Source organism: Capricornis sumatraensis, chromosome 15 (genome assembly GCF_032405125.1).
Source record: "Capricornis sumatraensis isolate serow.1 chromosome 15, serow.2, whole genome shotgun sequence".
NCBI lineage: Eukaryota > Metazoa > Chordata > Mammalia > Artiodactyla > Bovidae > Capricornis > Capricornis sumatraensis.
The window spans coordinates 57,435,020-57,461,779 of record NC_091083.1 but is presented as its reverse complement, the minus strand read 5'-3'; the positions used below and the strand labels follow the sequence as shown (position 1 = coordinate 57,461,779).

The 26,760-nt window shown below is 56.6% G+C and overlaps 2 protein-coding genes across 4 annotated transcripts; one reads left to right on the top strand and one right to left on the bottom strand.

Annotated features, from left to right (window-relative positions):
• Positions 1-202: 202 nt before the first annotated feature.
• YTHDF1 (YTH N6-methyladenosine RNA binding protein F1) lies at positions 203-12,740 on the bottom strand. 3 transcript variants are annotated; one of them, XM_068987156.1, is made up of 6 exons: positions 12,714-12,740; positions 12,454-12,478; positions 12,058-12,063; positions 11,385-11,464; positions 4,345-5,859; positions 203-1,406 (listed from the first exon to the last, which is right to left on the bottom strand). In XM_068987156.1, exons 1-6 carry the CDS (start codon positions 12,738-12,740, stop codon positions 1,380-1,382), a joined length of 1,680 nt encoding a protein of 559 aa, XP_068843257.1. In that variant the 3' UTR covers positions 203-1,379. The 3 variants fall into 3 exon arrangements, with proteins under 3 accessions (XP_068843257.1, XP_068843256.1, XP_068843258.1); XM_068987155.1 differs by lacking the exon at positions 12,058-12,063; XM_068987157.1 differs by lacking the exons at positions 12,058-12,063; positions 12,714-12,740 and having other exon boundaries at positions 12,454-12,532.
• A 10,179-nt stretch (positions 12,741-22,919) lies between these two features.
• Positions 22,920-26,217, top strand: BIRC7 (baculoviral IAP repeat containing 7). The gene is made up of 6 exons (XM_068987844.1): positions 22,920-23,274; positions 24,018-24,117; positions 24,351-24,432; positions 24,539-24,584; positions 25,789-25,860; positions 26,024-26,217. Exons 1-6 carry the CDS (start codon positions 22,920-22,922, stop codon positions 26,215-26,217), a joined length of 849 nt encoding a protein of 282 aa, XP_068843945.1.
• Positions 26,218-26,760: the final 543 nt, after the last annotated feature.

Here is a 26,760-nt window from a genome sequence, read left to right as displayed (position 1 = left end):
ACCGAGCACACGTGAGGCATGGCAGCAGACGTGGGGGACACATGGGCCTCTGGAAAGCTGAGTTAGCCAGCTCTGCAGTTAAAGCATTAATTGGTAGAGGTGGGGTGAAGAATGAAGTGACAGAAGACTTGCTAAACGGGTATTGTTTATTAAGGCTTGTATTCTTCTAGAGAAGTTATCCGATGTCGTCCGAGACTCCGCACAGGCGGTAACGGTTCAAAGAAAGTGACACGTTCTAAATACAAGTCTAAATAAAACAGTTTGCACTGTGACTCGGAGGGCCTGTCGAGCACACAGTTTTCAGAAGCACCTGCACTCTGCATGGGAGGCCCTTTGCTCGAATCATGTGCGATGAGTGTGAGGCAGGCGTGCACACCACATTCCTGCTCTAACTCCCATGGCGAGTTCTTCAGTGACCCTCATTCCACAAAACATGACAGCAAATTGAGTTTCTAAAAGATTTTTTGTTTTACCCATTCAACAGGATAAAAGAAACTATAGACCCCACACACTGAACTTTGCAACCAGCAGCATCATCCATCACACCCCTCTGGACTACCAGATCTCACGTTTAAAGCTCAGTATTATTGGTATAAAAACGTGGAACAGCTCGAGGACTCTCCAGTGAAGAAAAGGGGGAAGTAAGACGGTCTGCACACAGAAGGAACTCCTCCGCGCCCGGCCTGTGGTCACTTCCGACCAGGAACGCAGCAGACCCCAGACGCACACGGAGGCAGGAGGCAGGTGCTCCAAGGAGAGAGCAGGTTCACCAAACTTTTTGAAAAACTGAAATTTATCCTTCTGCCTAGTAGATGTCAAATGGGCAGATGAGCATCTCAGACAGATAACAGAAGAAATGGCAAAGCAGCTGAACAAGTCGGTCATCAGCCTGTGGACTTCAGCATCCTGAAGGGAAGCAAATTTAAAACACAGCACGCAAAATGGCAGACAACTCATGGTGTCTTATGTTCAGTATTAAAGCAAAAAGGGTGAGAGACAAAAGGTCCCACATAAAGATGTTAAATGACTGTGAATTTAAGAATAGGAACATAATGTTCCCCCCAAATAATAAATCTTTGGGATGAATGAAGTTTTTGTTTTTAAGGGTACTTACATTTCGCGTTAGGTCAGTGTGATTGATAAGCTGACAAAAACATAGTCCTTTATTAGTGAGTTCTACAATACTATATGATACACAGAAAAAATACAAATGAGTGCAGATTCATCTGGGCGAACATAAACTACAAAGGACATAAAGATGTGAGCAGGCGAGCACTGCAAGAGGCCAGCAGAGCCGCCGCCGGGAGACAGCACCAGGCACACGCCCTCCAGCCGCACAGCCCCACGTTAGACGGCACGAGAGCCTGCTTGCTGAACCCTCACTGCTTGCTTCGACTCTGCCGTTCCTGTAAGGAAAGGGGAGAGTGTAATACACGGGCCACCGCGCACACAGACAACCTACCTCCAAGTCCAGGTGCTGTGGCCAGATCTGGACTCTGCTCCCCGCTTGGCCACCACCCACAGCAGCTCCAAGCTTCGGGGTCCTGGCCACGTGGGCTGGGCACCTGATAACTGCCAACATGCAGTGAAACCTGGGCAGGGAAGGCTCCTCTGGCCACTTTGCTTCCTACTGCCCACAGGACTACCTTTCCCAGGGAGGGTGTGTGAGCAGCCTGTGAACACAGTTCCAGCCCTCCACGTCCCCACGTCCGCCCACCTGCTGAAAGCCATCCCAGCCTCTCCCTACGATATGCCACTTGACTCGACTGCAAATGTGGCAACGTTCCCCTCCCCACCACTGCCCATCTTGATAGGATGAAGCTGGGAAAGGACTCTGCTGGGCAGAGGCTGGTCGATGACACAACACTCAAACAATCAAGAGTCACCACACATGTACAGTGTAATGCAGTAAAAACACTCTCTTTTGCTAAAACCGACCTCACATACCTTCAGGTTAACAAGACCCCAATTCCCTGGTCCACAATGTCGTCACCCAGGGCTGGTCAACCGCCAGGAGCACCTGCCATACTTTTCATACTGTCCCCTTGTCCCAAAAAAGCCCCAAAGTATGTGCGTGAGCAGGCAGACTGGTGGACAGCTACGACTCCAGGAATTAGCTGCCTCCCCACCCTGAACTCTGACCTGGAGACGCTAGGAGTTGTGTGTCCTGCACCCTCCTAGAAAGAGATCAGTTCCTGCCCCTCCTGGACAGCAAGGCCGGACTCTCTTCTGAGTTCAAAGTGGCTGCGGCTGAAGTGATGCTGACAAGGGCGGGCTCCTCCCACAGCCCTGACTCCCTCTAACCATGACAGTGACCATCACACCTTGAGACTGAAACAGACCCTTCTCAGACCAAGCCCAACAGAGGCCGATCGCTGCCTCCTCAGCAGAGGCTCAATCCTGACCCTCCATCTCTGCCCAGTTTTCCATGGAGTCGCTATGTCTGCAGAGCTGAGCGTGGGCCACAGCCAGTTTGGTCGTATGAGGAACTCTCCAGCTTGATTCTGTCACTTAAAACCTGCACTATTTTAAGCACCCTAGGGAGTAGCCATCTCTAGATTTAAAGCTCAGAGGCTTGCACGCCTGGGTCTGATCCAGCTGCCACGAGACCAGGTGCTTCCCAACAAACCCAGCCCGCTTTCAGATGGATAGCTGAGGTGAAGGACAGCGGCACGCCTGCCAAACGGCAAGTGCATCTTACCTTTCAACACAGCAGGTCTCTAAGCATCACAGTCATTTCAAACACCAGCTGATAAACAAAAAGACTACTCAAGAATCTCCAGGGTGGGCTTCCTGGTGGTGGTGGCCCCACCAGCAAGCTCAGAGGTTACGAGGGAGCTGCTTCCAGCCTCATCTCGGTAACGTCTTTTTTAAGGACACACCCAATTCCTGCCAGGAAATCAGTGCCAGCTGCCAACTCCAGGAGGAGCCACAGGGACAAGTGTCCTGGTAGGCGTTTGTGGGGCCGAGACAAGACCCATCCACACTCTTCCACAGGCCACCGAGCCTGAGAGAGGCCCGAGATCTCTCTAGGACAGCAACAAGTTGGGGTTCCAAGACGTGAATTAACCTAGCACTGACCCCTGTAGACAAAGGTGGCTGGCTCATGGTGCCTGCTTCTGCAGTACCCCTGCCCCAGGGGGAGGGACAGCCCAGGGAAGCCTCCCAGCAAAGCCAGAGGACAGCCCTGCTAAGGAGGCTCCCAGAGGAACAGCTGGAAGCCACGAGCCCCAAGGGTCTGGGCTTGGGTGGCTCCTCCATCTACCTGTTCCCAACGTGCAAGTGCATCACCACGAGGCACCTCACACACCCACCAGAGCAGGGCAGAAGTCTACCCCTCAGCTCATTACAACCATCAGAACCAAGGGCCACAGTGCGTGAGACATACGCAGAGCCAGCATCTGGTCACCAGGGGCCTCAAGTCTTGTGAGCAAGACCTACGTCCTATCCAGGCAAATTCAGCATCTCCACATTTCATTTCATACCCATTTCACACTAACTGAAAGTAAATAAGACATCTCTTTTCCAGATCAACCTGTTTCCAAAGCTTTGTGGGTGGTCAGTCTGTGTAACTTCCAAACTACTACCAGCACTGTGCTCTCTTTATGTCCCATTTACAAGCCTTTCTGTCAGAAAACACTCAGGACACTGAATTCCCAGAGGGGCAAAGCATTTTTCTTTTTTTTTTTTTTTTTAAAAAAAAAGGACGACTGTAAAGGATTGAAAACCCACCTATTATCAACTGATATTTCATGAAAGAAAAGACATTTTAATACCAAAGCAGCAGGAAGAATCTCAGGCTCAACTCTTAACAAAATGGCTCTACCAGTGTGTCTCAGTGTCCCTTTCCTCCCCATTTCTGGGCTGGTCTCCTCCTCGTGCGCTGTCACAGGAGGTGGGGACCCGCTCAGAGACCAGTTCAAGGGTCTTCTGTTGTGCTTCCAGACATACACACTCCAGTTATGAACTGTCTGCATCCCAATCTCCCCTGCCCCCTGCTTATTAGATGGAGCAGATTCACTATACTGGGTTTTTAAGACAGAATAAATAAGCAGCCACTTCTAGACTGGAGTGTCCCCACTGCTGAGGGCTATGCCCAGTTGGGCCTTGGTAGGAGCATCTGGCCCAGCAGCCTTGCCTGTCCACCCCGGGGCCACAGAACTCTATTTCTAAGTGTTCCGGGCTGGACCGAGACTGGGAAGCCCTGTTCTAACGAGTCACCCAAGTCCTCTACAACAAAGTCTGCAACCCAGTGTTTCTGAACAATTGGCAAGGACACAGGTGCTGTGGCAACAGCTGCTCAACGTCCATATTGGGCCAGGGACCCCGCCCGGCCAGGCTCACCTTGCGCACCACCTCCTCCTCCTCCTGGCGCCTCTCATAGTGTGAGAAGTCATCGAAGATGGAGGTGCTGTGCCTGTAGGAGGCGATGATCCGCAGCACCTGCCGTGCCTTCTCCAGGGGAACCTCCTGGGTGTCACGCGAGTTGGTGACCGGCTTGTTGTCGTTGTTTTCCAGCCGGATGTGCCGCAGCTGGCTGTTGGGCACATCCTTGACGAAGATCCACTTCACGTCAAACTTGCCCTTCCACTTGTCCTGGGACCAGACCCCGGCGCTGGTGCCATAGTCCACAGGTGACTTCATCTCAGCCACCCCGCAAAAATGGCCACTGCCATTGACACTGAAGAGCAGGTAGACAGGCCCCTTGCTGCCCAGGGCGCGGAAGGCACTGTCCAGGCGCCGGTTGCCATGCTCTGTGCTACACCAGAGCGAGTACTTGATAGAGCGGTGCACGTCATCCTCCGAGTAGCTCTTGATGATGAACACGCGCCCGCTCTTCAGGTTCCAGTCAAACTCCTTGGGGTTGTAGCTGTGGGCGGCTTTCAGTTTTTCTAGGATGGGGTGGGACTCTGTGCTCGGGGTTGTGCTGGGTTGGGCGCTCCCAGGGGAGTTACTGTCGCTGCTGGGGGCCCCGGTCTGCCCGAACGCCGCATTTCTGCTGCGAGGGGCAACCCAGCGGGTCTGGGGCAGCTGCTGGGGGCCCGTGTGCTGTGCTGGGGCCGGAAGGGGAGGCTGGGCGGGCAGAGGCTGCATGGCCGGCTGGGGGGCCGCCGAGGAGGCTGGCACCTGCTGGGGGGCCGGGGCTTTGGGCACAGGCCCCTTGTTGTCCCAAGTACCAATGTCCATGTTATGTTTAATAGGTGGTGGGGGCAGCGCCCCCCCGATGGTAGGCCCGCTCTTGGCCTTCATTTTCGGCTGTGGTTTAGCAGGTTTGCTGGCAATGGCAGCCCATGAGGTCGGCTTTGACACTGGCAGGGGCACATTTGTCCCACCATTGCCAGAAAGGATGCCCGTCATGGCCACACTGCTGACGACCGACCCTACCGTCTTGACCGCAGAGGTGGTGACGTCCCCAATCTTCAGGCCCACCATGCCCTGCTCCAGGCTGTTCATTCCTGGTGCCTTGTTGAGGGTATCACCATGAAAGCCTGTCTGTCCGTCCACAATCGTGCCACCCAAGGAGCTTGGCGGGTAGGTGTAGCTGTTCCCGTAGGCTGAACTCTGAGCCTGCTGACCCTGAGACCCACTCGTCCCCCAGGCCGAGAAGGCAGGGTTTTCAGGGAAGAAATTAAACCTGTGCTGGTAGATGTTGCTCCCCAATCCCCCAGGCTGCCCGAAAACGGCATCGTGCACGAAGTGGTGGTCTCCGTTACTGAGCTGTCCGTAGGTGGTGAGGTAGGGGATTGGAGGGTCCCCTCCAGTAGACCACGGTGCCTCGTTGAGGGAATAGGGGAATCCGATGGATGGCGGGTAATAGCTGGACAGGTAGGGGTCGGCCATGGAGGGGTAACTGTTACTCTGCGGAAACAAGCACGGGAATAGTTAGGCCGTGACATGGCAGAGACGCTGCTGCGCCGAGCATGTCCACTTCAGCGCAGGTGTGAGCAGCACTGACTCTGCGCAACGGGAGCCCGAGCAGTACACAGAAGGCAAACCCCCAGATGACCCACGGGGCCACCCAAACACTCAGGACCACTTGTCACGATCGTGACTCAAGACAGCCCCCACCCCGCCACTCTACTTTTAAGACCACTCACAGGAAGCAGCCTGAGGAGCAGGTCTCTGTCCTACAGCAGTAATGCTGAGCAGGACACGGGCAGCACAGGCAGAGTGACAAAGCGCTCGAGAGGCAGCAGGCGCTTCTAACCGCAGCCAGGATGCTCGCTAATGACGCGCCTGGGTGGATACCTTTCCCACTCTCAACCCTCAGGACTCCTGCCCCTGTCAAGGGCCGCTCCAGAGACCCCTCCACAGGCTTTTCTTGACATCTTCCTGGACCCCCAACCCCGAGCCCAAAGAGGTCTGGCCCCCTCAGTCTCCACTGTTTCCTGGGCAGGCTCTCAGAGGGGACCCAGCTATGGGGGATGGGCAAGTCTCCATAGCGTCTCCACATACCAGGGTCCCCTTTACTGGGAGAGCTGGGCTCCGAACCAGCCCTGCCTGACCCCTCCTGACACTGTCTGTCCCCACAGGACCACGGGACACAAGCAGGCTGTGTACAGTGACCTCCAGCACTGGGAACCGCATGTATTTTGATTCCCATCTTACTGGCAGCCCAGTCCCACATCAGCCAGATCTCCCTCCAAACTCTGAGAGCGAAGCAGCAGAGTAAGAGGCGAAGCTGCTGGGACCGGCAGGGAACCTGCGGCGCCCTCCTCGCGGTGGTCTGCATCTCCTCCCCACAAAGATGGGGCTCGAGACCTTCCGTACATGGTGCTTAGGCCAACTGTCCAGGCTCCAGGTCACAGGGCAACTGAGCTGTGCTCACTTTGTTAGCCAGGCTGTGGGGCCGACCAGGGTTCAGGCTGCTCGTGATCACCTCAGCCCCTCAGAAGCCCGCCTGACTGCGGCCTCAGGCTCTACAGACACGCTCCCCAGCTGGGCTCCTGAGACAGCAAACACGCTGTCTGCTTAGTCAGCCATGTAACCCAGGTCAGGAGGCTCAAGCTTACCCGCCAGGGACATGGGTACAGAGACCAAAGGGATACAACAAAGTGCCCACTTCCTCTGAGCACACCAACACCTCTGTGATACAACAGCTATATCACGGGTTTCAAAGGAGCAGTACAGAACAAACTCTTAAGAAGGACTCAGGTAAAACCACCCTGACGACTGCTTTCACACATGAGACGTCTAATTATAGCCTCTGTATAATTCAGGGCCTCAAAAAAGGAAGGCTGACAGGTCTTCAAGGTAGAATTAGTCCAGTGATGGGAGAAAAACCATCCCCAAGTGTTGGACTCTTGGGGCACCCCCTCGTGACCAAATCTAAAGTGATAAACAAAACGGACACTCCAAACAGTAAAAACTCATAGTTGCTGACAGTCAGCCCAGGCGACCTTTCTTCAAAACCCAAACAGTAAAACACAATAAACCCTATAAATTAATTCTACAATTAAGTTATTTTATACTTAAAACTTAACCACATTAGAAAAAAGAGTCTCTCATTCTCAATGACCAGAATCACCTTTATAAAAGTTGAAATGTTTGATCCCTATATCCATTTTGCTGAAAAGAAAGAAATTCTGAAATTACTCAAATGCTTTAAGTTTCACAAACAATACAGTGACTCAACCATTACAGTGACCAAAAGACAGGACTGGAGGGGAAACAGAAAGGAGCCTCCAGAAGCCCAAGACACACACAACACCTGTGGAGCACGCTGAGGAGCATTCACACGGGGACAAGCCAGCTGGACCTCGCAGGATGGCATGTGAGAAACAGCAGACATGAGGTCTCGAGGTGATGCCATGCTGATCCCACAGGTGGAGGAACACCCCCCAGCACTTGAGGGGCTCTGCCCACATCTCATCAGAGGACACGACCAACAGCAAAGCTTTCGAAAAGGTTCCCAAATGGGTTTAAACTGACTACCAATGAATCAGCACTAGAACTTGAAACGAGTAAATTTACGCATCATTCTTTTCTTAGGAGGTGAATGTTTCTCATTACACCCAGAACAACTGAATTATTCAAGAGGAAATGTGAAAAAGGTGACTTTCCCCCTTTCTGTCAGCATCAACACGAGCGGGGACGCTGCGGAGTCTGACAACAACCAGATGCTTGAGTGAAGACGCTGAGCCCCGGGGCCCCCTTCGTCCACATACTCAGCCCTCTGTCAGCCGGTTGCACTCACACCAAACTCGGAGGCACTGTCTCCAAAACTCTGAGCAGGAATTTTCTGGGTCCTTTCAGTCTTTCCTTACCTTTCAGAGGTAAACGCAGAGAACCGGAAAGCAGGAAGGCCCTAAGGAGAGCAAAGTCAGGACAATCTGGTAGCCCCAGAGAGTGAAAGTGAAAGTTGCTCAGTCGTGTCCAACTCTTTGTGACCCCATGGACAATACGGTCCATGGCCTTCTCCAGGTCAGAATACTGGAGTGGGTAGCTGTTCCCTTCTCCAGGGGATCTGCCTAACCCAGGGATTGAACCCAGGTCTCCTGCATTGCAGGCAGATTCTTTACCAGCTTAGCCACCAGGGAAGCCAAAGTATACTGGAGTGGATAGCCCATCCCTTCTCCAGCGAATCTTCCTGACCCAGGAACTGAGCCAGGGTCTCCTGCATTACAGGCAGACTCTTTACCAGCTGAGGTACCAGGGAATCCCCAGGGCCTCACCCAAAGCCTCTCACCCTCGCCCCTGGGCCCCCTACCCCAGCCCCGCTGTCCTCCCCCATGCTTTCTCTACCCTCATCATTTCCAAAATACTGACTGATGAGTATTTCAAGTCACAGAAGCAGATCCAGAGCTGCTACATAAGGATGCTCCTTGAGGCCACTAGGAAGAAAAACATACCAGAAGCAGGGACCCCGGGCCTTTCTGAGGAAGGCAGACCTACCAGAGCGCGGGTACAAGTCACCCAACTCAACTGACAGGCGTGCTTTTAAATGTTTTCCAAATCATTTGAAGCCTTAAGGCTTCACAAACCAGAAAAACAGTGTCTCCAACTGGCTACTGCACACCACGTCTGGGTTAAAAAAAGGTAAGAAAGCATCACAGGGCTGATGGATATGCCCACAACCTCCATCTTAGCAACAGCTCCACAGGTACACACGCGTACACATACAGCTTTAAACACATACAGCTCATCTTGTGTCAACACCACCTCAGTAAAGACTGAGCGCACAGATGGGAAGTGGGCACTCACTGCTCCTGGCCACACCCATCACCACTCAGGCCTCCTCACTAGCAGCCTGGAGGGATACAGCAGCAGAGCCCACATCTAGAGGAGGGACTCTTGATGGCATCACAGCCCTGGTGAAGAAAGGAGTGGGACACACAGGACCCATGGACCCTGCTGCACGCTGTGACAGAAGTCCTGCCCCTCAGTCCACAGCCTGGCTCTGCCACTGGGCACAGCAGAACCTCTCTGGCCCTCACAGTCTGTGTTCCTAATATGAAAAGGCCAGGAAGACTAGGATCTAAGAGCCCTCCTGAGTGGCACGCTTCCTACACAATTGGGCATTTCTGGACAGTCTACTTTCAATCAAGAGTTTTTTCAACAGAGTCCCTCTTAAGTGATGTGCTGTCTAGTCATCTTGCTGAGAACTGCACATCTTAACATGCAGAATGAAGGGGCTATTTTTTAAGTGTCCACTGACAGCACCAACCTACCCCAGTCTTTCCAAATGGCCTCTCCAGAGTAAGACAGCTGGGAGTACTCCACTGACATCGGAAAGTCACCTACTCAAACATCCCTGGTGGTCCAGTGATTAGGAATCCGCCTGCCAATGCAGGGATGTGTTCAATCCCTGCCCTGGGAAGATCCCACATGCCACAGAGCAACAAAGCCCGTGCACCACAACTACTGAGCCTGTGCTCTAGAGCCCGTGGGCCACAACTACTGACCCCATGTGCAACAACTACTGAAGTCCGCACGCCCTAGAGCCCGTGCTCCATAATAAGAGAAACCACCGCAATGAGAAGCCCACACACCACAACAAAGAGTAGCCCCCGCTTGCTGCAACTGGAAAAAAGCCCACAGGCAGCAATGAAGATGACCCAGAGCAGTCAAAAATAAACTTAAAAAAAAGCCATCTACTCCTTTTTAAAACATCCTACCTTATGAAAATTTGTTTTAAGTGAAGCAACTTCCTCTCCCGATATTTTTGGTTAAAATTTAATACGTAACACTGCTGGAGCAAATCACGCAAGAGAAATAAGTTTAAGTCCGCTCAACTTCCTGCCATGCCTCTGGCTGAAAGGCCATCACCAAGCAGTCTCTTGTGCTGCCGAGAGGAGGGGTGGGTTCTCGGGGATGGGGTGGGGTGGGGTGAGGTGGGGTGTGTGGCCCTCAGCCTCTGTCCTGCCAAGTGGAGGAGGAAAAAGGAGAATGGAGAAAAGCCCTAAGACACTCCAGAGAAGAGCAGACAAGCAAGGAAACAGGCAGCCCAGCTTCATTCCACAGGAAAGAGGCAGAGCCTCATTTGATTCTAAAGCAAACATACACCATGCACTTTAAAAGTAACAGACTTTGTGTTTAAACTTGAACTCAAACTGACCTTGTGGTTTTAGACAGGACAACACAGCCCCCCAGGAGATACCTGTGACATTTCTGGTTGTCACACGGGATGGCATGGATGACATTTCATGGATGCAGGCCCAGGAGGCTCCTAAACATTCTAGTGTGCAAGATGGCCCCCCAAACAGAAAGCACTTCAATTCACAATCCCCTTACTGCCATGGCTAAGAAAACAACACTTAAGAGAACGGATGGCTACAACCCATTAGGTACTGCCTTGGGCTCTAAGGGCACCCTGTAGTCTCACCCTGCCCACAACTCTTTCAGGAGTCCCCTCTTCAACTTCTAGAGAAAAGTAACCGAGCACAGGGAGGGCAAGCCATCAAGAAAGTGTCACAGTCAGCAGTGGCCTGAAGAACCCAAAGATGGAGCCTCACTCTAGAGTCCTGCTCTAGCTGCTCCTAGACCAAAATTCCAATTGCTCAGAGCTAAAAAAAAAAAAAAAAAAAAGTCTCTGGAAAGCTTCAGAGAAATAAGTGCTGCTCCACTTTGTCAAACGCAATGCCTTCGTTGACCTGGCAATGCTGAGACCAACCAACTAGAATGCTGCATGCCTGCCAGCCCCAGTGGGATGTCATCTCCTCCAGAGAGAAGACCAGCTTCACTGCGCTCATGCCCCACCTTCCATGTGATGCTGCTCTTCAAAACAAGCCTTTGTCAGCTTCTTACTTTACCTTTAGTACTTTACGGTCTGCACCTCTGTTGTTTAGGATGATAAAGTAAGAAATACAGTAGGTAAAGGTGTATTTACTTTTTCAAACCTCAGTTGAAATAAATGCAAACATGTTATAAAAAGATAAACTCACCTGGTTTGACTGTCCAGAAAGGTAGGGCTCAAAGTCATTGTCATGAACGGTATCCTTCTGATGCAAAGAACCATTTTGTACTGCAAGAGAATTTGCAACATATTACCTTCGAATTCTTAAAACCTTGCTTTTAATCATGGAAATTGGAAAAAGTCAAGTTTATGTCCATCAACTTCTAGAAATTGCTTTTACTTTAAAAATGGACATTCAGAATTGATACACAGCTAATTAGAAAAGTGATACAAAACTTTCAATAACTTAGGTTACGATTTTTACGAAAATTATTTGGAATTTGGTAGACACTAACAAAACAGAGGTGCAGATGAGATAATGCCAGGAACTCATAACCCGGTTTTGGTAAAGGTGATGCATTCAAAGGTCTTTGTATGCCCAGTGAGGAGTGAGGCTGGGAAGCTGTAACTGGACGTCTCTGATCTATTATCTGGCGGCACTCTTACTTTCCACTGTCACCGCACTCAGCCAGGAAAGGAGGGGAAGGTAAAGAAGTGCTGGACCTTCTCCAATCTCCAAACGTGATAACCCTATTTGGTTACACCCGAGGCACACACACCCCGTTTCAAAATAGTCTATGGAGTAAACATGAAGCGTCACCAGTTTTCCCAGGAGTGAGTTCTGGGGGTGGACCCCAAGCCAGACTATTCCAAGAGATTACAAGACACTTAAAAGACAGAAGCTTGAACTACTGGGGTAAGGCACCAGAGTACAGGGCCAAGGGGCCAGCCCCATGCCTGGGGTCACGGACAGGAGGGTCGCCCAGCCCCTGGCCTCCTTCTCTTCCCCCCCACTACCCTGCGGAAAGAGGGAACTTCGGAATTACTCTCCCGGTCGATTTACTTACTTCTTGAAAAGTCCCTGTTTTTGACCCCCAATATCAAAAGCAGACGTTTTCTCTCCCTGAAGCTGAGAAAGGAAAACTCCGCGGTCCTGGCCGCCGCTTCGGCGACCTCGCTCTCCCCCATACACGTGCACCGGGTCTCGGCGAGCGCCGCCCCCTCCGCTCCCAGGCCCCTCCGCCCCGGTCCCTGGCTGTCGTCCCGACTTCGCTCACCTTTATTATCTTGTCCTTTTGTTCTCTGATTCGCCGCAGGCCGGACATGCGAACGGACAGCACCCGGGGAGAAGAAACACAACTTATCCTCGAGAACACCTCCTGGCGGGCGGCGCGCTCCGGCCCGAACCGGTCCGTGGCCCCAGACGACGGCGCTCCGGTCCCGTGACCCCAGCCCTAACCCGCGACCCAGACCCCGGCCCCGCGAGCGGCCCCCGCGACCCCGCCGCCCGGCCCCGCGACCGCGGTCCCGCCACTACCTGGGGGTCCACGCTGGTGGCCGACATGCTTCATTAATAGCCGGCGCGGCGCGGGGCCAGGGCGCCCGCCGGCTCGGGCCTCCCCGCGAGGCCGGGCCTGTCACCCGAGCTCTCGCGGCCCCGGGCCCGCCGCCTCCTCCCCGGGCGCCGGCCGGGCGGCGGCGGCGGCGGCGGCGGCCGGGCGCGCGGGCCGCTTGTGGGCAGGCGCGAGGCGGCTAGCGGGACGGGACGCACTGACTCGGCGCCGACTCCAATGGCGGCGGCGGCAGGGGCAGCGGCGGCGACGGCGACGGCGACGGCAGCGGCAGCGGCAGCGGCGGGGACCAGGCGGCGCGACGTCAGCGAGCGCGGGGCAGGCCGGGAGGTCGACCGTAGCCACGCGCCGCGCCTGCGCGTTGCCCCCCGGCGGGACGGATCTCGCGCCCTGGTTCCAGTCTTGCGCGGCGGGATGGGGCTAGCCCCGGCAATAACGTGGGCATGTCCTGAAGTGCCGCGGGTCCAGCCCCGCAGGTGTGCACCTGTCTGGCCTCGCTACCGCAGCCACAGCGGTGGCAATGATGCTGCGGCTGCACGGCGCGTGCCGGCACAGGTTGGCGCAGATTGTGAGCCCGGTGGCACCCTCCGCGCTTGTCCCTCAGGTGTGAAGAAGAGCAACCCGCGAGTGCGAACATCCGCTGAAAGCCACTTTCAGCGGGCTGCAGTCCGCTCTACCCCACACCTCGCCCCAAACGCCCCGCCAACCCTCGGAGGGGAGCCCAGGCTCTGAGGTTAGCGGTCCTCCGGTGGCTGCTCCTGGACTTCTGCAGGCTCTGTTCCCATTGCGCCCTAGGCTCGGGCATCCTGAGATTGCCGCCTAGCGAGTGCTCTCTTGGGTCTCCTTGGGGCTCCCCAGCTTATAACCATTTTGCATTTAGATTCTTGACCTCAGATTTCACCACAGGGAGGAAAACAGTTCAGCGCTGCACTTTGCCTTAGTCCAGGACCTGCTCAGGACATTAGAGTCTCTATTCGGGGAATGGAGAGACCCTTCTTGCCCTCCTTCCTGAAGGGACATCACTTCCCCACTCATCACTCACTCCCACCCTATCCCACACCAGGCCCCCAGCCTAGACACCTAGCGGGCCTCCCAACTCCTGTGGCCCTCCTCCAACATGGCTTCCAGATGGGTCTCTTCTTTTCCAGCTCTGGCATTTGTAACATCTTCCCAAGGCCTAGATCTGCTGAAGGTGAAAGGCCTGGAATGCTGGCTCTCCCACCTTCTGGTGGCCCTAAGTGTCCCTGGCTCTCTGCCTGTGTCTCACACGAACTTCTTCCTGTGTTGTGTCTCTGAAACTTCCTCTTCCCATGAGGACACTGTCATTGGATTTAGGGCCACCCTAATCCAGAGTGACCTCATCTAAGCTTCATCGTATTTACACAGACCCTATTTTCAAATAAGGCCATACTCACAGGTACCCAATGGACAGGAGTCTGGGGGTTCACTGTTCAGCCAGGACAGGGATCACAAATGATGTCAACTGAAACATTTGAGGTGCTCAACAGGGGCTGAGCCGTGGAAGGATTGGCCTCTGAAATATAGGCCTCAGGTGGTGCAGCCACATCAGGCTGCTGGCCAGGGAAGAGGCAGGCAGGATCTGAGAGCCACCATTGGACCTACCCCAGACTGCCACCCAGCCAGCTGGGAAATCCGGCAGTGGTCCTCACTGATGTTGGGGGGTGGGGTAGCGTGAGGATCGCCCAGAGCAGGGAGCAGAGGGTCCTCAGAGGCCCAATGTAGAGATTCTGTGGGCCCAGCATAGGGCCTGAGGCCCCCTAGACCAGCCCTGAGGGGAAGCCTTTTCCTCTGGCAAACCAGCGGACACAGGAAGGATGGAGTCACAGAGTCTGGAGCTGGGCTTCCTGTTCCTGGTCAGGCCGTGAACGGAGTAGGAGAAACTGTCCCAGCTCCTGGCACAGGGAGGGGATGTGGGAGCCTCAAGTGGTGGTGACCAGCTCAGACTTTAGAGCAGACCGGGACCTCTGGGGAGAGGATGGCCTGACCCCAGGATCTGTGCTGGGACCAGCCAGCTCTCCCCACTGCCCAGAACACTCTGCTCCTGCCCTCCCCCACCTGACCCCTGGTCACTCTTCAGCTTTGGGGAGGAGCCACGTCCACGCAGGCACGTGACTCAGGGGTTTCCTGCCAAGAGGTCCAGCAGAGAGAACCCACCGTATACTGGGCACCCCCAGGTACCCCCTCCCTGCCATATCCAGCTGGGATGGGATTGTCTAAATGTTTCTACAAATGATTTAAAAAGGATTGATTTTCTATTTATTTCAAAGGCACATAAGCCCATGGTTAAAAACCTCACCTAGAACTTCCTCAGCAGTCCAGCAGTTAGGACTCAGTTCTTTCACTGCTGTAGCCCCGGTTTCTATCCCTGATGGGGGGAACTAAGATCCCACAAGACGCATGACACTGCCAAAAACAAACACACCTTATCTGTGTACTCAGAGGAACAAGGTGGGAGGCAGGCCTTTCTAGCCTCGCTGACCCTGACGCACATGCACACCTGTGCAGGGACACCTAGAAGGAGGCTCCTGCAGGCAGGATCACTGGGTCAAAGGGCACGCATATTGGCCACCTGCATGGTGTTAGAACTGGCAGGTCACTCCCAGAAGAGGCCTGTGGATTCACTGGCAGGTAGACCTTCCCCCAACTGGGGGTGGGGCCTTAAGGGTATAGGCCCTGTTTGCTGCAGCAAACAGCCCCACCGGGGTTGGACAGAACTCACCCAACAGCTGGCCTCCTGGGGCCTGCAAACAAAGATACCCGTTCACCAGAGGGTGATGGAGGTACCTGTGCTGGCATCGGCCACTCCCCGGTCCCCTTCTCACCTAAACTTGTGGTTCATGGCCTCCTTCCAGAAACCTCCTCCTTGGTACTTTCTCTGGGGCTGCTGCATACCTCCTAAACCTGCTGTTCCTGCTCCTGGCTCCAGAGGAAACTTGACGGGCCTCCTGTGATTTACAGAACATCTTTGAAACCGCCTCTCTTCAAATGTCTCATTGGGTCACTAATCCCCTGAGTGTTAACTGAGCATGACTACGTGCTCTGCATCTGTGGGGCTCTGGGGATAGAAGCAGTCTTTCCTCCTTGCCACCCCACCCCCTCGTGGGGGATGCCTCACAGCCTGCAAAGTGCTGATTGGTTGACTATTCATTGAGGGGAAGGCTCAAGAGCAGAGATGCTGCCCCGAGACCCAGAGGAGAGAGAGATGGGGGTGAACAGAGTACCTTGGACCAGAGCTGAGATGGAGCCAGGAGGGGTGACTGCCTGGGGTTGGTCCCTGAATGGACTCAGGACAGGCAGACACTCACCAGCCAGGACTGGGAGCCAGGGCACAGAACTGGCTGCCACCCACTGGAAGATGAGCTCCCACAGTCTGGGTCATGCCCCTGTCCACTGCTGAGTGCTGGGAAGACAGCTTGGCATAGGAGAGATGCACAATCTAACAGGTAGAGAGCAAATGAATGAGATAGAGGTGGTTCTGGCTTCCTGGAGCCGCTAAGCCTCCCAGAAGCTAAAGCTTGCCTAGGCCATGCAGCTAATCTGTGGCTGGCTGGAGGCAGCCCTGGGCTCTTCCCCTGGGTGGTGGCTGAGCTCCACATGGTCAAGGGCCTCAGCAGCAAGCCATCATCTGTCCCCAGAGACAGTACCAGGTGGTGTGGGGCCCAGAAGTCTCTCAGGTGTGAGAGCAGGACTTACCCTATGGGGTGGTTGATAGAACAGCAGGGAATATGTTGCTCTGCAGGATCATTCCAACTCAGGAGGCATCAACCTTGGCAGTGAGGTGATGCAGGCAAGCTTCCAGTCCTGTGGGGCTGCCATAGTGCTGGGCGAAACCTGGGCCCTTGTTTCAAAAGCCAGAAGAGCCTTCCCTTCCCTCTGCCATCTCTCTGTGACCCACAGTAGTGTTTATTATTTATTATCTGCTGTTTAATGTTGGGGGCTCACAGAGGGGACACAGACCCTGGTAGACACCTGGGGCCCATCCCTGTTAATCAGTGTCCCTCTGTGTTCACCCCATTAGACCCCCCCCCCAGAGGCAAGGGGAAGTGATGGTCACTGGTGGGGGGACAGGGGAGTGGGCAGCCAAGAATTGGTCCTAGAGGAAGGGCTGTTGGGAGACCCCAATGTGGCCCTGAGTCCCAGTGGATGGGACTTTGTTGTTGTTCACTTGCTAAGTTGTGTCTGACTCTTCAGGACCCCATGGACTACAGCACGCCAGGCTTCCCCATCCTTCACCATCTTCTAGAGTTTGCCCAAGTTGATGTCCATTGAATCGGTGATGCCATCTAACCATCTCATCCTCTGTTGCCCTCTTCTCTTTCTGCCTTTAATCTTTCCCAGCATTACGGTTTCTCCAGTGAACCAGCTCTTCACATCAGGTGTCCAAAGGATTGGAGCTTCAGCTTCAGCATCAGTCCTTCCAAAGAGTATTCAGGGTTGATTTCATTTGACTAGTTTGATTTCCTTGCCTTCCACGGGACTCTCAAGAGTTTTCTCCAGCACCACAGTTCAAAAGCATCAATCAGATGGCACTTTACAAAGCATACATTAAAAGACAGAAGTATTGAGACTGTCAAGATGGTGAGCACAGAGCTTTAACCCCCAAGTGCCAGCTCATCTCAGTGTGGGCCAAATGCTTGAGGCCCCAAGACACCACGGGGACTCTACTAGAGGTCCACGGAGATCGGGGACCGTGGGAGTTGTGTGGCCACAAAACGAGGGGAGGGGCAGCGCCAGGAGAAGCCGAGGGCCGGTGTGACAAGACCTTGCGAGACACATCAAGGGCTGCGGGTGGGCTCGGCGCCTGGGGAGGGCAGGCAGCTGGGACAGGAGTGAGGGGCCAGCTCGGGGGAAGGGACTGGCACCAGGAGGGGTCCTAGGGGCAGGGGAGCAGAATCGCGCTGGACAGACAGCCCTCTTGTGTGAGAAAGGAGGCCCGCAGCCTGCAGCAATTGTCCTGGGACAGAGAAGGCCCTCTGCACAGCTCTCCAGACGTCTTATCACCCTCTTCTGTCTAGCGGCACATCCTGCTAAAATTCTGGGGAGTGCCCCACCTCCCTCCTTGTGTTTGAGGGTGGGCACCTCACCTGGTCCCATCGCCAGCCCAGTATAGCGGCTGGGCCCCCTGACATGAGATGCCTCTCTGGCGGCTGAGCTGTGAGCGCAGGAGCTGTCGGCCGGTCACTCACTGAATGTTCCGGACTCCGCCTTCCCGCCTTTCCCTCCCCTGGGCGGCGCCTCAGTCCATGCCCTTCCCGCTCCTACCCCGCGCCGTGCCTCCCAGCTCAGGTTCAGGGTCACCTGGGCTTGCGGAAGGGGCAGGAACGAGTCAGGCTCAACTGTGCTGGGTCCTCTTCAGAGACAAGCCGGTCGTCCTGCCCAGGCCTGGGGCCGCGCGCGCCCAGGAAACCGTCTGTTTCCACAAGCCCAGGCGATGCGGACTGGGGCGCCTAGGCAGCCTTGAAGCTGTGGTCCAGACAGCCGCTCGTGGGCGGGGCCCACCTCAGCCAGAGGGAGATGCGCGGGTCTAGGCTGGCGGCCCTGGCGCTCGCTTTCTCCGAGCGCCCCCTGCTGGTGGCTTGCGGCTCTGCCCGCGACTCTCGCCGCAGGCCTGGAGTCACCGCGCCTGGCTGGGCTGCTGCTGAGGTTGCACAAGCTCCAAGGCCCCAGAGCAGGGGTGCCCGGGCCAGGACGCCGCAGAAGCACGCCCAACATCTGTGCCTTGCCCACCCGCTCTGGTTGCTTTCTGCACTGACCCCCAAATAAAGATTTTCCACCGCAGTCTTCGTTCAGGGTCTGCTCTGGGGGGATCCACCCCAGCCTCAGGTGTTAGGTGGGTTAGTGCATAGCACCCTTTCCTAAAGGTGAGTTTAAAAAGCCGTCCTCCACCCTCTCCCTCCCCCTCCCTCCGCTCTCCCCTCTTCCCCCACCCTGTCCTCCACAAGGAGTGGGGTCCCAGGTGGGGCATGCCCCGCCATGTGGGGTCTGTCTACAGAGGCTCTGAGGCTGAGTGTAGGTGGGGAAGGTAGGGGTCCCAGCCCCAGGCCCCCAGCCCATGCCTGCTCTGCCGTGCTTGCCTGGTACCCTGTGATCACCTGGAGTTCTGGCTCTGTGGCCACAGGTCAGGTGGTGCCTGGGCCAGCCGGGTTCCCAGACCTTCGAGTCAGGAACTCATGGAGTCTTTTCTCAGCCAGGAGAGAGGTGGGGTGGGGGTACAGGGATGGGCCCCCACTTCCCTTTCCCAGAGGAGTCTGTGGTACCCCTAGCTGGGTCAGCAGGCCCCGTGTCCCAGCACTGTCTCCTGGAAACTCAGGAGCCTGGAAGGAGGCCCGAGGCCTGGACCTGACCGAGCTTGATGAGCACCCTCCCATGCTTGGTGCTGACTCAGATCCGGGTCTCGGAAGCCTCATTCCAAGGGAATAAGTCCAGTAGGTCTACCCACTACCCACGTGACCCTGGTCTCCACCGTCTCGAAGGAAAGCCAGAGCACGTTCGAATAGCTGCATGGACTTTTCCATGTAAGTTTTCTCAGGTGGGCGTGTGGCTCTCAGGGAGACAAGTGCTGTGATGATGCTGGTCTGGTTGCCACCATTCTTGCCTGGCCTTCCCAAGCCAGGCCCCATCAAGCTGGGGGGACCCCTAAACTGGGGATATTCCTCTCCAACCCCAGCTGGTTCTGAATCTTTTGGGGAGAGTAGGGGTGTGGTCTGACTCTGGGAGCAAATTGTATGGGGTATTGGATCATCTCTGGGCTCCTGTCTCTAAACAGGTTGGGATGACCTACCCGGCCTCTCCTTTCTGGCATCATCCTGCTTGGGGAGATTTCACTGTAAAGAAGTGAAATGCCCCCCCAAGACTGTCAGGGGAGCCATCTGAGGCATTGGCCAATACTCATTCATGTTTAAAAACTGACTTACAAAAAGAAAAAAAGAAGCTAAAACCAAAAACACCCCAGTGAAAGTGAAAGTGTTAGCCGCTCAGTCATGTCCAACTCTTTGTGACCCCATGGACTGTAGCCTACCAGGCTCCTCTGTCCATGGGATTCCCCAGGCAAGACTACTGGAGTAGGTAGCCATTCCCTTCTCCAGGGATTTTTCCCAACCTGGGGATTGAACCTAGGTCTTCTGCATTGCAGGCAGATTCTTTATCACCTGATCCACCAGGGAAGCTGCCCCCCATAAAAATAAAAAAAAACACCTCAGTATGTGCCCATTAAAAAAAAAAAGCTGGCATACAGCATTACTTGAGGAAAAGGGGCAAACACACAGAGCATGTCTGAAAGAAAACAGCAAAACAGTAACAGCAGAACCCTCCCAGTGGAGGAGAGGCTGACAGCTTTTTTCTATTGCTTCTTTTGAAATAATTTTAAATTCCCAGAGAGTTGCAAAGAAACATGAGGGGCTCCAGGGAACTCTGGCCCAAGCAGCTGTCAGATAAGGTCGGTTCTGGAAATCAGCCCTGGTGGTGCCAGAGCTGGTTCAGATGGTGACTTCCATTTTCTTCATGCTTTCAGTATTTTCGAAATTTCCGGAACAAGGGTATGATTGTTATTTTTAGCTCCTGATTTCTTTCTATTTAATTGAATAAATAAGACTTGAATAACTCCTTGTATTGAGAATTTCAACCATAGATGCAAACAGGCAAAGAGGCCAAGGCTGGTCCTCTTCTGAGATGCCCACGGCTCTGCTGGTGACCCTCTCAGCCCCTCATCTGTGCAGCCCCACACTTGGATGTGCTTGCAGAAATACCTGCTTCCTGGTGTGTGTACAGTATCGGGGGGGTTCCCTCAGCTCAGGGACTTTGGCTCTCCCTTCTTGGGGAGAGCCCACCATGGGGTGGGTGGCGCCTGGAGAATGCATGTGTGGAATTTTCAGAAGTATGGGAGATGTTTCTCCTCTCCCAGCCCCCAAACTTCAGGATCTGAGGGAACAGACTGTAGACATGCCTCTGGGGGTCGCTGCCCCTGCTGCCAGTCCATCTCAGAGGGTTCTCGGACTGGCCAGTCCCCACCTCCAGAGGGTTCAGAGCAAACCTGGGGGCTGTGATTTCCCTGCTGAGATAGGAGTGGTTGGAGAGCCAGCACCTGGGAACTCTGGTCCTCCTCCCCATCCACCAAAGGGTGGGGGTGGGCAGGGCAGAGGGCTGTCCCAGTGTGGCACTCCTTAGTTTTGCTGGAGTCACTAGAGGTGGCAATGTTTCCACACAGGCTGGGGAACTGGAGTAGAGAGGGCGAGGACCAGGATCCCGAGGCTGGGGCCCATGTGTCCTGGGAGACTCAGCCCACATTTTCCAGTTGCCTGCTCACCCTTCATCCCATGGTCCACCAACCAGGATGGGCAGCCCAGGCTCAGGAGCCTGGGAGGGGTACAGGCACCCAGCCACATACTTCATTAGGGTTTCCTGCAGGTAAACCCGGAGCCCAGGGCCAAGCCGCTGGGCAGCTGCAGGGAGTCATGTGGCTCAGGCTGCTGCTAGGAGAGGATTCCCAGGACTCCATGGGACCCTGGCCACATGGGGCTGAGCGGCTGGTGCAGCCAGGATGCCTATGGGATCCCCTTGAGGGTGAGACTGCAGCCCCCGCCCCCCCACCCACCCAGGAATAGGATGCAGGCCTGGGCTCCTTGTTCTGTGCTGGATTCATGCGGCTCCATGCCCAGTGGGGTGGTGATGGTTTGAGGGTTGCTCGGGGGACATGGCAGGGCTGCAGGCCTGGGTGAGAACACCCCTCCATCCACCCTCTTTGTTACCCTCACTGTGCCTGGCCCACCCTGCCAGTCCGGCATGGAGGCCGCTGAGCCCCTCCTCCCCAGCCCTTATCAGGGCCCCACAGAACCTGTTCCCCTTCGCCCTGCTCTAGGGAGCAAGGAGGAGGTTTGTGCTCCAGGGAGGGGGCTGTGTGGGGCAGGGCCCGCACCCTATCTGGTCTTCCTTTTTGTCCCTTCCACCTTGGAGCCTTTCTGTCCTTGGGACCCTGCTCTGCCCACCAGGGTTACAGTCCTCCCCATCTTCCCTCACTGGTGGGTTTGGGGACACTGGGGCCCTTGAGCCTGGGCTCTGACCAGGTTTGAGGGCAGCCCATCCAGAGAAGGAGGACCCCCATGTGGCCAATGGCTTTTACTTGAGCCTGGAGCCACCTGGGGGCCCCCAGACCAGGAGCTGGGGCTCCCTGGGCTAGCTGGGCACACACCTAGCAGGGAGGGGGAAGACAGGATGCCAAGCTCAGAGAAGGGTGATTTGGTCACCCCTGATGACTACTTGTGGACTCTGGTGACTGGGCCACAGTGCCTCGGGGATGCAGTTCAAATGGGAAGACTGACCTTACTGTGTGTGGCTTCCCCTCCGGATCCCTTGGAGGCTAAGGCTGAGGGAGGAGACAGAACCTTCAAGGCCCAAGGGCAGGAGCCGCTGCATGGCCTGCTGAGGGCCTCCTGCCCAGCTGGACCAGGCACAGGGATGGTCTGGGCCCATTTGGGCTCCAGGGTTCTGAGAACATCCAAGTAATCCACTCCAGAACCCAGGTCCAGCCCTTCACTAGGCGCCCCTGGGTCCGTGGCTGCCCCACGTCCCTGTAGTGGGTGCTGCCCTCCCCTCCCCAGGCAGCACTGACTGTCATCTGGAACCTTCTGCTTTCAGAGGCCCCCCTGGCTCCCAGCCCAGGAACCAGGAGCATAACCCAAGCATAACAGAGAGCATAACCCACCCCTGCCCCTCCCCCACTAAGGTCCTAGAGCCAGAACCAGCCCTCTGCTGCCTTGGGAGGGTTCCCTCTGCTCTAGTCCCTCCCTTTGTGCCAAGAGACCCCACCCTGTCCTGCAGAAGATAGTGAGAACCACTGCCCCCACTGCGGTGGCCTTGTTGCTGAGGCCCCCGCCAGGGGCCCCGTGACACAGTCCCGCTGCAGCGAGCATGTGACACGGGCTGCCACACTGGCCCCTTCCAGAAAGTGGCGGGCCCCAGCGGCCCCTGGCTGCTCCCCCACCCAGGGCATCTGGGGGGGCAGGACTGTTACTGCCCTACTATTGGAGTAAAGGTCACTGCTGTCCCCCAGCAAGACACAGGGGTCAGGAGGCTGGGGCGGGCTGGCTGGGCACATTCCAGAACTGACCGCCCAGGGCCATCACTCGTCACAACTCGTCGGGGCTGCTGTCTTCGTTATGGGGCTTGAGGACAGGACCAAGTGCTGGTGCTATGGCCCAGAGCCAAGCCACTGGGCAGCTGGCGGCCGTCCCCCTCGGGGGCAACATGGAGCCCACTCTCTCTGCAACCCCCAGGGCCAGGGCACTGACAGCGCCCTGTCCTGGGGAGGCCAGGACCACACGGATGGGCAGATCCTGGGCCAGCTGCGCCCCCTGGCAGAGGAGGAGGAGGAAGATGGTGCTGCTCTGGCCCCGAGGCCTGCCTTCCCCGGGATGGGCTCAGAGGAGCTGCGGCTGGCCTCCTTCTACGACTGGCCGCTGAGTGCCGTGGTACCGCCGGAGTTGCTGGCCGCTGCGGGCTTCTTCCACACCGGTGAGTCCCGGGGGTCCCCACGGCCCTTCTACACCTGCTCCCTGCCCTACAGTCTCTCTTGTGCTTCAGACCTGGGGAGACGCCAGAACAGCATGGAGCAGTTAGACCTGTGCTGGGGGGACAGTGTTGGTGTCAGAGGTGCCAGGAGGAGGAACGGGAGGTGTGGGGTATCCACCGGCCCCAGGGTCCAGGGAGAGCTCTCAGAGGGCTGGTGGTGTGGGATGGCTGTAGCAGCCCCTGATCTGAGGTCTCTGCTCCAAATCTGTTGATTGTAGGGGGTGAGGCAGGGGTGACAGCCACAGGGGTAGAGAGATGAGGTCCCCGTTCCCGTTTAGGGAGTTGTGAGCTTCTAAAACCAAGCCTGGAAGCACACAGCCCCCCTTCTTTCCATCCCTGGGAATCCATCCTAAGAGGGGGCACCTGGGGCAGAAGTGCAGGGTGGGGACACCAGGGCTTCCCCCACCTCCCCTTCCCTAACACGCACCTGGATCCTGGCAAGTGCCCCAAGCCTGGTACCCCCCATCCCACCTTTGAGAAATGGAGTGCATGTGAATTCCAAGGAGAATGCCAAGCAAAGTGATGGTGAAGGCCAGTGGGAGCCCCCAAGGCTCACAAATAACCCCAGAGAGCCCTGCCCTAGAAGGAAAGGCCACCTGGGAGCCCTGACCCCAGCCCAGGGAGGAAGCCCCTAGCCATACAAGGGACCCAGTGTGGTCAAGACCAGTGTCTCGGCTCTACCCCAGGCCAGCAGGACAAGGTGAGGTGCTTCTTCTGCTACGGGGGTCTGCAGAGCTGGGAGCGAGGTGACGACCCCTGGACCGAGCATGCCAGGTGGTTCCCCAGGTACCACCTCCCCTCCCCAGTCCCAGGGTGTCTCGGGGAACCAGGATGGGGGCACTCTCTGGGGACAGCACTTCTATTTCTCCCTTGATGTTCAAGACTCTGTCTCCAAAACAGCTTCCCAGAAAGCCCACCACGCGGGGGGAAGCAGGGGTCCCCTGGCTCAACCTGGACAGTGCAGGGTCCTCTGACAGCCCAAGCCTTTAGGCTGTCATGTCTGAATCCGCTTTCCTCAGGTGTGAGTTCCTGCTCCGGACAAAAGGAAGGGACTTTGTCTGCAGGGTTCAGGAGTCCTGTTGCTGCCCACCGGGCTCCTGGGTGAGTCCTTCCTGCCCTTAGGGCTTCAGGTGGTGGTGGTGAGGGGCCTGCCCCAGCCCTGCTCCTCCGCCTGCTCGGGGCACAGGGGTTCTCTGACTCCTTCCAGGACCGGTCGGAGGAACCAGAAGATGTGGGTCCTGCCACCCCCTCAGGTGAGCCGGGATGCACGGCCTGTGCTGGATCCCTTGGGCACCTTGGCCTGCACCACGGCCGGCTCCACTGGGTGTGCTGCCTGCAGGACAGCAGGAGAGTGAAGGTTGCTTGGCCGGGCCTGCGGGTGTGCTGCTTGGGCTTGCTTCCCTGGGGGGCTTCACACGGGCACTGCGCATGTGTCCCGGGCCCTGGAGAGGCCCCTGCTACCCCTGAATTGGCTGCCGTGGGCATGGCCAGCCCTGAGAAGGGCAGAGGGGCATAGCGGGAAAGGCTGCCATCAGCCAACCATGCCTGAGAGCTGACCGGTCGCTGTCCCCATCACACAGAGTCCGGCCCTCTGCCCTCTGTCGGTGCCCAGGGTCTGAGGGGCTCCAGGCTTGGGTCCATACTGTGCTACCTGAGCTTCAGTGCACTGAGCTGTGAAGTAGGCCTGGTGCCAACCTCACCTGGAATCAAACAAGAGTCTGTGTGCCACCCTGGGAGCAGTACCCGGCTCTTAGTCAGCTTCTGTGATCAGGTTTACGTCTTTCCTGTGCGTGGCACCTCTGACAAAGGCCCTGGGAACACAACTCTGGACACAGAGGCAGCGGCCGTGATGGCGCCAGGGCCCCTTGTAATGATGACGTGGCCCTGCTGACGGGCCACAGTGGCCGGCCGCTGCCTCTGCTGGGACCCTGAGGCCACAGCCCCTGCCTGCCCTTGGCCCAGCACCCCTCGTTCTGCCTTGCAGATGTGGGGGGCGGCCAGGGGTGGCCAGCATGGAGCCAGTGCCCAGCAGTCCAGGCCGTGCTTCGCATGGGCTTCAGGCCAGGCCAAGTGCAAGGGCTGCTGCAGCGCAAGTACCATCAGATGGCGCTGACCGGCATGTCCACGTCGCAACTGGTAGCCGACCTGCTCCAGGAAGAGGACGGGGGCCGGGTGGTGGGGGCCAGAGGTATGTTCCTGTCTCTGGGCACAGCCCACCTCTCCTTCCTTATTCCCTCTGGGCACAGATGCTCCCGCTGCCCCCATGGTGCCGGGCACAGAGCATCCATCACCACTGCACAATGGGCTGAGCAGGCAGAGTTCTGGTGGAAAGTGGACTCTGGGACACTGGTGTGCTGCGGGCAGGGGAGCTGGGGCTAGACACTGCCTGCGGCCTGTCAGCTGAGGGCTGGGCCTCAGGTCCCCTGGGAACCTCACGTCTGTTCTAACTGCCCACAGCTCCTGCCCCGCCAGGGCCTGAGCTGCTCACACCCAGAATAGAGGCTCAGGTGGAGAGTGCCCTGGAGTCAGGTGAGGGTGAGAGCCATCTGGGGTTGGGCGGGGCTGGCCCTCCTGCATTCCACAGTGGGGACGGGCACTCCCTGTTTGGCCTGCCTTGCCCTCAGCCAGTACAGAGGGCAGAGGTCAAGGTGTGGGCACGGTGTCACAGGTCCCCCGGGCGGAGAACCGGGAGGCGTGCAGGATGCAGAGGAGCAGCTGCGGCGCCTTCGAGAGGAGCGGACATGCAGGGTGTGCCTGGACCGCACAGTGGGCGTCGTCTTCGTGCCCTGCGGCCACCTGGCCTGTGCCGAGTGCGCGCCCAACCTGCAGCAGTGCCCCATCTGCAGGGCCCCCGTCCGCAGCTGCGTGCGCACCTTCCTGTCCTAGGCCAGGTGAGCGCGCAGCTCCTGTGGTCCTGACTTGGGGTCGCCTGCGGGGATGGGGGCAGCAGCACCTCTTTCCCCCCTCCTTGGCCCCTCCCTGACCCCGGCAGATATCGCAGGTCAACCTCATGCCTTCTCCTGATGCTCAGAGACTTGCTTTGAGTCCTTCTCAACACACCACCCTGGGAGCCACGACCACTCTGCTTGGGCCCCTCTCTGCCTTGGTTTTCCTAGTGGTCAAGGGGATAAAGCCTCCTGTCCAGCTGGGCATACAGGGTGGCAGCCAAGCCAAGGGGAGGACCGCGTTGGAGGCGCGTGGAGAAATGCAGGATGCCCTTGGCAGGAGGAAGGGCTGGGGTCTTCCTGAGCACAAGACCCCGATGGGGATCTCAAGCTGGGAGCCAAGGCCTGATGGAAATGCACAGTGGGTGGGCGAGGGGTCTATGACCCTCCAATGTTCATGGGGGGCAGAACCCCTCCAGGGTTCCCAAAGGCCACTGAGCCCCAAGAATCTCTCCAAGACTCTTCCGATGGGGGAGAAGTGGCA